Source organism: Euprymna scolopes, chromosome 4, assembly GCF_053919585.1.
Source record: "Euprymna scolopes isolate OS-2025 chromosome 4, ASM5391958v1, whole genome shotgun sequence".
Classification (NCBI taxonomy): Eukaryota; Metazoa; Mollusca; class Cephalopoda; order Sepiida; family Sepiolidae; genus Euprymna; species Euprymna scolopes.
In genome coordinates this window covers 99527704-99542048 of record NC_136485.1, presented here as the reverse complement: position 1 = coordinate 99542048, position 14345 = coordinate 99527704, and the positions used below count along the sequence as shown (strand labels likewise).

Here is a 14345-nt window from a genome sequence, read left to right as displayed (position 1 = left end):
ATAGAAATCAAATCCACTTACAGAAAAATGGTCGATAAGTGCGTCATGTGCTGAGCTGACTAACGCATTCTCTTAAAAATAGAAAACTGTGTTTCTGCTTTCGTCTTTCTAGACTAGTCATTTTTTATTCTGTCAATTTAAAAAAATTATTTTCAAGTTTTTCAAATTTGATTTCCAAACAATACTATTTTGTTGTTTTTAACACTTTTTTTAAAAATCTAAATAATAATAATTAGGCGGTTCGATAAAGAATTTCATTGTGATGCATTTTGTAAACACATGCACTAAAAAAAACCAACAAAATGTACTAAGTACATGCGTTTAACTTATTTGTACTTAAGGTAGAATTGTGCTTTTTTAATGGTCAAAAAAAAACAAATACATAACAAATAAAAGGTACTTGTGTACTTATGCTACCATGCTGAAATAATAACATTATTTAGTAACCTATTAACATGGGAAAGGAAGGGTGTTTTTTGTTAACTATTCTGTACTTTCACCTAACAATTAAATAAAAAAATATAGTGAAACTTGAGTTTATTTTTAACTCATTGCCAAGAACAATTTTCGAATCTGTAAAACAAACCCGTTTTTTTTAAATAATAATAATAATAATTAGGTGGTTCGATAAAGAATTCCACTGTGATGCATTTTGTAAATGTTTACCTTGTTTCCACCTTAACATTTTTCTTTAAAATGACTACCTTTAAAGGTTTTCGAGTATACTGAAAACGAATATCGCATTTAAATTGTCCGCAAATAAGTAGCCTTCCAAATATTTAGCAATGTTATTTCTTACGTTATTGCTGGTGGGCATCTTGGTATGCGCGTTTGTGCATAGTTTCCTGGGGTTGTGCTTGCGTGTACCAAGATGGCCACCAGCGATAACATAAGAAATGACATTGCTTAATATTCGGAAAACTACTTATTTGCAGAAAATTCGTTTTCATCATACCCTAAAACCTATAGAAGTAATCATTTTAAATGTTAAGGTGGAAACAAGGTAAAAAATTAGTTTTATTTCTGTTTACATAATTGAATTTTCAGTAAAATAACAAAATAGAAATGACAAAAATTACCATCAACTGGTGAATATATAGTTGTTGCTTATAAAGATTCCTGGTCTCTTGGTACTGTGAAAGTTACATCGAGGATTCATGTAGAGTACGATTTATGGTTGCATCTCAGAAAATAGGGGTATATTTTAGGCCAGATAGAGAGGATTTACAAAATTGAAAATTGAACTGGTCCCAAAATGCATAAGTTTTGGTCGACTATGGGAATCTCCATCTTTTACAGAAATCCAAAATCTATATGAAAAATTTTCTTTGATTTATTCATATCTACTCAATTTATTTTTTCTTTAAATACTGACCATGAATGCTCTTTAGGCATTCAATGGCTACACCCAAGATTAAGCTCTCCTTTAGTGAGGAGGCAGGAAAATGCCTATTATCAATAAAGCTATATTTAAATACCACTATAATACTTAGTTTTTTTCATGATGTATGATACCATATGCCAATTTTTAAAAAAATTAAAATTTATACATCTTAATTTATAATTCATGGCTTATGGTAAAGAGATACATCAGATTTGATAGCATAATCAGAAAGAGCACACAATTTTACATAAGAGTGCCAAGTTTCATGAGAATAGCTTGAAAAATAAATAAATGGTAGCGAAATTACCGAATTTCTTGAAATGTTGAGGTCCGTAATTTAGCCCACTTTTTCTAAAAAAAAAATGTCCACGGAAAAGCCTAAATTTTGGCACTTAAAATTCTCATAACTTTTTGAACTACTGATGGTATTTGCATAATTCAAACGGTTTCAAGCATCTTTTACATAGCTCTTTTCATGCAAGTTGATAAAATAACAATTATCTAAAAAGAAAAAATCAACTTGTAATGCTATTAAAAGTAACCAGCCACTTTTTTCACTGTTGTACCACATGTTCAAGATCAAAAGAGAGAATCAGAGAGGACTTATCATTTATAGCCTTTGATGTACTGCCATAGATGGTAATGTTATCAGAATAAATGTCTATGAATGATCTAAGGATGTGATTTAGGAGATCATTGTAGATCAGGAAGAGAGTTGGACCCAGGATGGACCCCTGAGGGACTTCAGCATTAATACTATGAGCTTCTGATTTCTGCCCATCAACTGCTACTCTTATGAACCTATCAGAGAGAAATGATTTAATAATTGAAAAGACATTTCCAGATATACTTTATTTGGAGTAGACCTTTATGCCATACCTTATTAAATACCTTTGATATGTCAAGAGCAATTGAAACCTCCGTCAAAGTTGAAGCTTTTTTAGCACTATAATTGGAATGCCGTCAGAGCCAGTTGCTTTACTGGAATCAAGGTTTTTGATTAGTTTGGCAACATCACGCACAGATATATGTATGTTGCATAGTGTGTTTTCTGATACAAGAGGAAATACTGGGGGTTGGCGGCCTTGGTTGCATAGGGTAAAATTAGCTGCAAAGTTCTTAGCAAAGAGTTTTGCTTTGTCTGATTATGTTAGAAACAATGGAAAAAATGATTTCTGTGCAGTACATTTCGGAGAGAACCACGGCTGGCTGTTAGATTTTTGCTGGAATTTTTTTGAGGGTATGTAACAGTCTATACCTACAATTAACCATTTTGTCAGGTCTGATACTATAAAGGGCACATCCTTTTTAAACGTGGAATGCAGAAGTAGATCTGATATAAATGTACGGAAGCTATCCCAGTCAGCCATAGAGTATTGATATACTGTACGATGGAGAGGCATGTTCGAGGACTTATTACATTTCATTTTTATTTTAACTGATACGACAGAGTGGTCAGAAGATCCCACTGGAGACATAACAGAAGATGAACATAGCTCCGGACAAGTTGTGAGGAAAAAATCTAGGAGACTTACTTACCGTCAGTATCGGGCACACAGGTGGGTTCGCAAACAATCTGAGTGAGATCATAAGCAACGGAGAAATCATGACAGAACCTTCCCTTATCATCTGTCTTGTTTGAGTGGGATAACCATTCCACATTATGGATATTGAAGTCTTCACAGATGTAGATGTTAGCCGAAGGATGAGCAGATAAGATGTGGTAAATTTTCTCAGATATGCTCTTAAAGATAGTAATTCCCCTGTTGTGGGGGGCAATAGAGAGCAAATATAAATGCAGTCTTGTGAGCAAGTGCAACCCAGAAGCACATATAGGGTAATCTAGGAGCTTCTCTGGAGATGTCCCTGCCACATGGAAAGCCATCTCTAATGTAGGCACATATTCCATGCCCATGACCATCTTGGGGGTCAGATCTAGATGTTAGAGTATCCTTTCATTCCAAACTTTTCATGGGGGAAATAGTCAGTTCCATATCAGTTTCGCTTAAGAATAATAGATCTGGTTTAGTCTCCTGTAATTGGGTTCAACCTCTGGAAAGTTGGAATGTAGACCCCTGATGTTGAAGACATGGTAGTGGAGGTCTACATTGGAAGTTGAAGATCTGGGTTTAATCGTGTGTTTTTTTTCTGGAAACTTGTCATGATAGTTTTCAAATTTGTAGAACAGGTCAAAAGACTTGCTTTGAGCACGGCAGAGAAGAAAAGTAAGAGAGAAAAGGAAACGAAGAAAAATATATATATATATTTGTAACATATGATCAGATAAAGCTACATGGAATCCATTCAACAAATTGCAATATAGCAGCCCCAGTACTTTGCACCTGCTGATAGGACAGCCTTCATAGTAATTAATCCAAGGTTCGGGTCCCTGACTATCAGGCGGATAACGTCGGCCCAGTTAAACGTTTACCTCCAAAACCCTTACTAGTGACATGGCCACAAGTATAGACATAGAAACTGAAAAATTTCCAACATCTATGGCAACTGTGCACACAAAATACTGCCAACCTAGAATACAGTTAATCACTGCTTCCATATTTCCATCACAATTCTCCATTATTGCCTTTAAATTATTCAAGGAGGATTGAGTTGCAGCTAAGATCTCTGAATTTTTTAATTCACCTTGAATCCTCATACTCCAGTGCTTTCCAGTCATTCAATGTCTCCAGTTTTCAAACCCACTAATCTGAAACGGCTATCCATTACACTTTACTGTTATTTAATACTGCAAATACTTTTGAAATTAAAGAGTATCAAAAGATTGTTAAATTTGTCCTGAACCATGTGTTATCATTCAAAAGAAGCCAAGATTTGAATTACAATATGAGTTTAGTGGAAACACACACTAGCTTTTCAACTCCTCATCAGCTAAAAAATAAGAATGACTGATATTCCTCAAATTCTTTTTGATAACTTTGTGCAACAAACATTGAAAGAATTGATGTTGTTTTATGCTTTTATGAAGTATCAGATCTCTTAAAATTTTGCATAAAAATTGTATTGTTGAACTGTTGAACATTAGTTTTTAAAAAAAGCAGATAACATTTTCAAGTTTAGTTGTTCATCTTTTCTACTCAGTATATTGTTATCTCATTATCATTCCTGGTTATTTCTTCCCTTTGTTTTTGTGTATATTTCTTGTATAAATACTGTATTTGTGCAATCTAACTTGTGTTAAGTATTGTGATTTGATTGTTGTGCTTATTGGTTGTTTTCTCGGCTCCGCTTAATTTTGCTTTTTTTTTCATTTAGTAATTAGCATTTTTGTATTTTCTGGAGGAATTGCCACTCATATGATACCCAATTATGACAATATATAAATAAAAATCTCTATTGTAATCCTTACCATATTTTATCATATTTTATAGGCTGATGTTTCTGTTAGTCACTGTGTATACTTTGATCCAAAAGGCTCAGGAGAGAAAATATGGAATGATCTATCAGAGGATGGTGAACTTACTAAAAGTGGTATGTAAAAATTAAACGAAAATATCATAAACCTCTGTTTCAGAAAGTATGCATATATATATATATATATATGTGTGTGTGTGTGTGTGAGTTAATTCTTTCCATGCCTATATGTAATGAACCAACATTGAAGAGTGCTCATCAATGAAGCAGCTGATGTTCAAAGTTATGGGTGTTGAAGAGTGATAACTTATGAATTTAACAAGGTAATTTAGAGTGCTCAATAAAAGATTGCGACACTGGACATACTAATGTTTCAGACAGATGGTCAATTAAGACTATAGTATGGATTGATTTTAATGTCTGGCGTTTATGACACATGACCACTCTTCCTTTAAATTTTAAAACGTTTTATTTAAGCAAGTAAATTTTTTTTTCTTTTTCTTGATTTGAGAATTGGTTTCTTCTGTGGGAGGAAATCTTTTTTTTTTTAGTACGTCACTTGATGAGAACTTGTGGTTTTAACCGACCATCTGTTCGAAATATTAGCATGTCGTGACCTTGTAAATTTGTTTATATTAATAAAATATATCTTGCTCTTCTTTTATTGAGCATTCTTAATACCCTCGTTATATTCATGAGTTATCACTCTTGACCATGTATAACTTAGTTATATATATATATACTAGCATGGTGTTTTGCCCGAGTGTTTTGGGGTGTATTTTTTTTTTTTTTTTTTTTTTTTTACAAAGGCATCACCACATTATCAAGGCCCAGAGGCCACTCAAGGATAAGGGTTAAAGAGTGTACAGTAGAAATTGGTCAATATAGTAATCATTAGTAATGAAAATTTGGTAAATTTAATAACTTATATGGAACGGCTCATCAAGAACTTATTTACTTTAGACTTGAACACAACCATATTGTAGTCAGCCGGAAAGCAGGAAAACGGAAGACAATTCCACAGGCGTGCAGTTCTAAGAAAGAAGCTTTGTTCATGGAATCTACGTTTAGGTTTAGGCACAGATAAAGAGTGGGGGAAATTATTGATAGTGTTTACAGCTAGACGAGTGTTTCTTGTGAAAGTTTGGCGAGGGGGGACCATAGATTGAAGCTCAGTTGAACACTTTCCATGAAAATAACGATACATCAGAGACAAACTCGCAACATCTCTTCTGTGAGATAGAGGTTGCAAGGAGGAGAAAAGGACATCTCCTACGAGGCTACGAAGTCTATTTTGAACTCTATCAAGGCAGGACAAGTCCTTTCTAGCAGCTCCTGCCCAGATGTGGCAACAGTATTCCATCCTTGGACGTACCTGGCTCTTATATAGGTAGAGAATAGCATCAGCAGTGAGATATCTACTGGATCGATAGAAAGATCCCACCATTTTTCCAGCGGCCTTGGCAACAGATTTGATATACATGTTCCATTTAAGATCAGGAGTAATGGTCAAGCCCAGAAGCTTGTCAAAACTTGAGGCCTCCTGAAGACAAGAGCCATTCATTTCAATTGATGACAAATGTGAATTAGAATGTTGATGATGTAAAGAAAGAAGCTTGGTTTTAGATGCATTAAAAGTAACCAGCCACTCCTTTCCCCATTGTACTACGTGCTCAAGATCAGAGGAGAGAGAATTGGAGAGAACTTGGTCGTTTACTGTCTTAGATGTGGTACCATAAATGGTAGTGTCGTCAGCATAAATGTCTACAAATGATGTAAGGATATGATTTGGAAGATCATTAATGTAGATCAGGAAAAGAGTTGGGCCCAGGATGGATCCCTGAGGGACACCGGCATTAATACTGTGAGCTTCTGATTTTTGCCCCTCAACTACTACTCTTATGAACCTATCAGAAAGAAATGATTTAATAATTGAGAAGACTTTTCCAGCTATACCATAGCTAGCGATCTTATGAAGTAAACCTTTATGCCATACCCTATCAAAGGCTTTAGATATGTCAAGAGCAATTGCCCTAGAAAGATTGCCACCGTCGAGAGATTTGCTAATCCTATGCGATATAACTGTAAGGACATCTGCTGTAGATCTAGCAGAACGGAAACCATATTGAGTGTCACTAAGAAGGTTATTTTTGTTGAGATGTTTGATTACTTCTGTATTTAACACAGATTCTAGCAACTTACTCATGACGCACAGGAGACTTATTGGCCTGTACTGAGAGGGGGATGAGCGATCACCTGAATTCTTAAATACAGGGCATACTGATGAGATTTTCCAGGGAGATGGGAAACTATTCTCCTTAAGACAACGTTTAAACAGTTTTGTAAGTATGGGCGCTAATTCAGGTTGAAGTTTTTTGAGTACTATAATTGGAATACCATCAGGGCCAGTTGCTTTACTCGAATCAAGGTTTTTGATTAGCTTCGCAACATCACATACAGATATACGTATATCACATAGCATGTTTTCTGATACAGGAGGAAATATTGGGGATGGCGACCTTGGTCGCAAAGGGTAGAATTAGCTGCAAAGTTCTTGACAAAGAGTTTGGCTTTGTCTGATGCTGACGAGATTACCTCAGGTCCATTGATAATAGTTGGGATGGAGCACACGCTTCTGTTCAGGATTCTGTTTGCTATTTGCCAAAACTGGTGGGAACCAAGCCGCTGCTCAGCTACTTTGGACTTAACAGATTGAGCATACAACTCTCTTGCGTTCCTTATTACTTTCTTACAATGGTTGCTGGCAGTCCTGAAAACGGCTTTAGTTTCCATACATCTATTACGTTTGAAGCAGTGGAAAAAGTGATTTCTGTGCGCAATGGCAGCAGCACATTCTGGAGAGAACCATGGCTGGCTGTTAGGTTTTTGCTGAAACTTTTTAGAGGGTATGAAATGGTCAATACCTACAATTAACCATTCAGTTAGGTCTAATACTATAGAGGACACATCCTTTTTAAACATGGAATGCAGAGGTAGATCAGATATAAATGTACGGAAGCTATCCCAGTCAGCCTTAGTGTATCGATATACTGTACGATGAAGAGGTACGTCTGGGGACTTATTACATTTCATTTTTATCTTAATTGATACAACAGAGTGGTCGGAAGATCCAAGAGGCGACAGAACAGAAACTGAACATAGTTCAGGGCAAGTTGTGAGAAAAAGGTCTAGTAGGCTCGCATACTGGCCGTCATTATCGGGCACACGGGTAGGTTCCTGAACAATCTGAGTGAGGTCATAGGCAATGGAGAAATCATGACAGAACCTCCCCTCATCATCGGTCTTGTTTGAGTGGGTCAACCATTCGACGTTGTGAACATTGAAGTCTCCACATATGCTGAGCAAAAAAAAAAAACACACAAAAAAACGGTCAGTTTTTTTAAATTTTCACCCCTATTTATTGTTTAGGACTCAAATCAAGTTATTAAGTTAGATCCATGTCCAAGGAATCTATATCTAACATTTCAAGTGTTTAGACCAAAAATTGTAGGAGGAGTTTGGTAGAGTTCTCAAAGGTCAAATCATTGAACTTTTACTCCTTAATCGCAAAATTTCTGCCTGACAACCGATCACATTGATTTTCCCATATCTTAGTACCTTGCATATCAAATTTCGAGTCGGTAGGCTTAAAATTCGCCGTTATTGCATAGGGAAATGTACACACACAGACACACACACTTTCACTTTTTATAGATATATAGATGTGTGTATATACATATATATATGTGTGTGTATGTGTATATATGTGTATATATATGTGTATATATATGTGTGTGTATGTATATGTGTATATATATATGCATGTATATATGTGTGTGTTTGTATATATATATATTTGTGTGTATGTGTATATATATATAAATATATTCATGTGTGTGTATATATATTCATGTGTGTATATATATATATACATAGACATTGTGTGTGTATATATATATATGTGTATATGTATATATATATACATAATATATATATAGTAATTTATAAAATATATATGGCGATTAAGCTACACTGAATATTCGGCGTTTCATCCACTATTGGATTCGTCAGGCTTATGCGCGAATTCTGTGGAGTTTTCTCGTTTTTATATATGTTGAGGATTTTAGTTAGCCAATCAGCTTTCTAGTATCCACCGCGCCCCTTCCTATCAGCCAATGGGCATGCATTTTATCGAACAAAGGATCTGTTTTAGAACTAGGTTAGTGGTTTAAGGCAGACGATTTTCCTCCTTTATATATATATATATATATATAAATATACATATGTGTACACACATACATGCACACATACATATATATATATGTATATATATATGTGTGTATGTATATGTGTGTGTATATATATATGTGTGTATGTATATGTGTGTGTATATATATATGTATATATATATACATGTGTGTATATATATGTATATATATACACATATATACATATATATGCACACATGTATATATATACATGTGTGTATATGTGTATATATATACATGTGTGTGTATATATATGTGTATATATACGTGTGTGTATATTTATATATATACATGTGTGTATATGTATATATATACGTGTGTGTATATTTATATATATACATGTGTGTATATGTATATATATACATGTGTGTATATGTATATATATACATGTGTGTATATGTATATATATATACATGTGTGTATATATCTACATATACATGTGTGTATATATATATGTAGATATATATATATGACTAAAACTGTCACAAGACTTTTCCATCCATGATGTAGAGTAGGATGTATTCCCTTTCGGGAGAACGCCTGCGCGTGATGTCTTTTAACGTGGGGAGACTGATGCGCCTGCAGCCACCACACAGCCCCTTGGTAGAGGAGGGCCTGATTCAAATGGCATGGAGAACCACGACGACTGGAGACTCTCTTCTGTTGCAGCCTTCATCCGCCTTCAGTGCTGTTGTGTCATTATTTTCATCATCCGCTGCATCAGCCGTTGAGGTCTTTTGGATCACTCTTTGTCTGGAACATCCCCTTCAAACTTACCGCCATGGGTGGCCCTACCAGGAGCCTAGGCTCTGGACGGCATCGCTCTCAGGTTTATCGGAACACACAAGGTTCTCCACCACGACAAGGTGGCGATCCAGACTGAAGCAGAGAGAGCTCTCCCTTAATTCCCAGATAGAAAAAGTCCTGTGGCGACCAGGAAGTGGTGACGGGAGCAGGACAGTGTAGTCTGGCAGCTCCTAGCTGCAGCCTGGCACATAGGTGGTGGGTGCCAGATTCAGTCGCTAACCTCACGGACCGAGGCAGAAAGAGTTTTTCGGTAGCTGCATCCATGACTGAGCAGCCCTGTTTAGGATCCGCTCTGCTCAACCCAGTAGGGGAGCGGGGTTAGAAAAGGTGCCGCTAAAAATAGCCTGCCTCAAAAAAACCCGTCTGGACTACCACATCCAGAGGGATCACCACCACGCGGTCGGTAAAAGAAAGAAAACTTATGCCTATATTTTGGAACCTGGAATGTGAGGACCCTCATGGACAACAAAACAAGTGATCGACCCGAAAGAAGAACTGTCATTATCTCAAGAGAGCTAAGGAGGTTCCAGATTGACATAGCTGCGCTCTCTGAAACCTAACTGGCTGACGACGGGCAGCTGAGGGAGGAGAAAGGCGGGTACACCTTCTTTTGGAAAGGAAGGCCTGCAGAAGAGCCACGTATCCATGGCGTGGGCTTTGCTATAAAGAACAGCCTCATCCACCACCTCAATGAGCCCTCTGTGGGCATCAACGAACGCCTAATGACCATGCGCCTGATGCTTGCGGGCAGCCAAATGGCCACTGTGATTAGTGCCTATGCTCCAACACTTGATGCACATGATGAAATAAAGGAGACCTTTTATGCTGACCTTGACACCATTTTATCCGGGGCCCCCAAGGGGGACAAGATAATCCTACTTGGGGACTTCAATGCCAGAGTGGGACGAGACCATCAGCACTGGAGAGGAACGCTTGGAAGAGGAGGAGTTGGGAACCTTAACTCAAATGGTACACTCCTACTGACAAAGTGCTCAGAACATAACCTGATCATCACGAACACACTTTTCCGACAAAAAAACGCATTCAAAACATCATGGATGCACCCTCGAAGTAAAATCAGGCACCTCATTGACTATGTCATTGTCCGTGCCAAAGACCGCTGTGATGAACACCAGGGCAATGACCAGTACAGACAATTGTTGGACCGACCACCGTCTTATTCGCTCCATCATGTCTATCCATTTAATGCGGAAGCAAAGGATGCAAAAAAGACAGAGCTCCACATCGAGCAGCTGGCCAATATCACCTACCAACAACACCTCCAGGCGGCTCTTAGCGCGGACCTGCCCAAGCAGTATCCGCATGACGCTGAAGAGCACTGGGACAAGCTGTCCTCTGCCATCATGGACTCCAGTATAAGCATCCTAGGGCAGAAAAAGTGGAAACATCAGGATTGGTACGATGAAAACGATACCGAAATCCAACAGCTTATAGACATCAAGAGGCAAACTTTTATCACCTGGCAGAATAACATCAATTGCAAGGTTAAAAGAGCTGCCCATGCCAAGGCTAAAGCGGCTGTCCAATCGACAGTCAGGAAGCTGAAAAACCTCTGGTGGATGAAGAAGGCTCAGGAGATCCAGCAGTTTGCTGATCCTGGGGACACCAGACGATTCTTTGAAGCCACAAAAGTGGTATACGACCCCAGCTACCGTTCTCTGACCCCCCTTTGGTCTAAGGATGGGCTCACGCTGCTGAAAGGAAAGGGAGAAATAACAAATAGATGGAAAGAGCATTACGAGGATCTTCTGAACAGGGACACCACTCCAGAGATGGAGGCCCTTGAAAAACTCCCCCAACAGCCCATAATTGAGAGCATGGAAGAACCACCCAGTCTGGAAGAGGTGCGGGATGCAATTAGGAAGATGAAAAACAATAAGGCGGCAGGTTCTGACGGCATCCCAGCAGAAATCCTGAAGAAAGGCGGGCCTGATCTTCTCAGACACATCCATGCCCTGCTGCTCAAAATATGGGAACAAGAGAAAATCCCTGCACAACTTAGAGATGCCCTAGTTATCTCCATCTTTAAGAAGGGAGACAAGGCAAACTGTGGGAACTACCGGGGCATTTCTCTCCTCTCTACCACAGGGAAAGCCCTAGCTCGCGTTTTGGCCAACAGGCTTACACCCCTTGCAGAAACCATCCTTCCCGAGTCCCAAAGTGGCTTTCGACCAAATAGAGGCACGATGGACATGATCTTCACTGCTCGTCAACTCCAAGAAAAGTGCAGGGAGCAATATTTACCATTATACATGGCTTTTATAGACCTTACTAAAGCCTTTGACTCTGTGAACCGTCAAGCCCTTTGGCTGGTTCTTGCAAGGTTTGGATGCCCAGAGAGGTACATTCGGGTACTGAGACTGCTACATGACAATATGTCAGCTACAGTCCTCAGTAGTAGTGGAGATGAAACAGAGCCCTTCAGTGTTGACACGGGAGTGAAACAGGGATGTGTCATTGCCCCAACCCTGTTCTCCATCTTCATTACTGCTATCCTCCATCTCACGGACAAACATCTTCCCCATGGAGTTCGGATTATGTACAGAACTGACGGGCGACTTTTTAACATCAACAGATTTAGGGCCAAATGTCGAACGAACACCATATCCATTATGGAGCTACAGTATGCAGACGATAACGCCCTTGTAGCCCTCTCAGAAGAGGACCTACAGTGTACACTGGTTGCCTTCACGAGGGCGTACAAACAGCTAGGACTAACAATTAATATAAAAAAAACCCAAATCCTCCATCAATCACCACCAAACAGTACTCCAGTTTCACCCCCAAACATCTCCATCGACAACGCTAGACTGGAAAATGTAGACCACTTCCCATACCTAGGCAGCATCCTATTATCAAAAGCCAACATAGATGATGAAATACAACACCGTCTCAGCTGTGCCAGTGGGGCTTTCTCAAGGCTAAGGAAGAGAGTATTTGAGAACCGTGACCTTCTGGCAAAGACCAAAATCATGGTATACAAAGCTGTCTTGCTGCCCACTCTTCTCTATGGATCGGAGACCTGGACCACATACAGGAGGCACGTAAAAACCCTGGAGACGTACCACCAAAGATGCCTCCGAAAAATCCTCAGAATCAGTTGGAAGGACCGATGCACCAACACCAGCGTCCTGAGTAAGGCTGACATTCCCACTATCACCGCTACTGTTGCTCAACGCCAGCTCAGATGGACTGGTCATGTTGTCCGAATGCCGGATCTCCGCCTCCCAAAACAGATTTTCTACTCTCAGCTTGTTGAGGGAAAGCGTGCCCAGGGTGGCCAAAAGATGAGGTATAAGGACAACATCAAAGTAAATCTAAAGCGGTTTCACATGGACCTTGAGACATGGGAGGACGTGGCTGGGAGCAGGTTGGCATGGAGGAGCGCTGTCCACGAAGGTGCTGCGCTTTATAGTAGTGACCTAAATCAAGCTGTTAAGGATAAACGCAAGCACAGAAAGGACAGATTATCAACCAGACACACCCAACCCCACCCCACCACCACTACCTTTATCTGCCCAAATTGCACAAGACAAATTGGGTCTAGGATTGGGCTCTATGCTCACCTGAGGACCCACAGAAGCCACAACGGAGGACAGTCTTACTCGGACACGAGTGACCGCCGATGATGATGAGATATATATATATATATACATGTGTGTATATATATGTAGATATATACATGTGTGTATATATGTGTATATATATATACATGTGTGTATATATGTGTATATATATATACATGTGTGTATATATATGTATATATATATACATGTGTGTATATATATGTATATATATACATGTGTGTATATATATGTATATATATATATACATGTGTGTGTATATATACGTATATATATACATGTGTGTATATATATATATGTTTATATATATATACATGTGTGTATATATATATATATATGTTTATATATATGTGTGTAAATATATACATGTGTGTATATATACATGTGTGTATATATATGTATGTATATACATGTGTGTATATATATGTATGTATATACATGTGTGTATATATATATGTATATATACATGTGTGTATATATATATGTATATATATACATGTGTGTGTATATATATGTATATATATACATGTGTGTGTATATATATATATGTATATATACATGTTTGTATATATATACATGTGTGTGTATATATATATATGTATATATACATGTGTGTATATATATATACATGTGTGTATATATACGTATATATATATACATGTGTGTATATATATGTATGTATATATACATGTGTGTATATATATATATATATATACACGTGTGTATATATATGTATATATATACACGTGTGTATATATATGTATATATATATACACGTGTGTATATATATGTATATATATATACACGTGTGTATATATATGTATATATATATACACGTGTGTATATATATGTATATATATACACACGTGTATATATATATGTATATATATACACGTGTGTATATATATA

At 37.7% G+C, this 14345-nt stretch overlaps 1 protein-coding gene across 2 annotated transcripts in view; it reads left to right on the top strand.

Moving 5' to 3' along the window:
- LOC145269149 (non-lysosomal glucosylceramidase-like) overlaps positions 1–14345 on the top strand; it is a 238349-nt gene that overhangs the window by 91342 nt on the left and 132662 nt on the right. For both annotated transcript variants that reach the window (XM_080124756.1, XM_080124759.1), the window contains exon 6: positions 4774–4873. In XM_080124756.1, coding sequence (XP_079980882.1) covers positions 4774–4873 — 100 coding nt within the window. The remainder of the gene's footprint in view (positions 1–4773; positions 4874–14345) is intronic.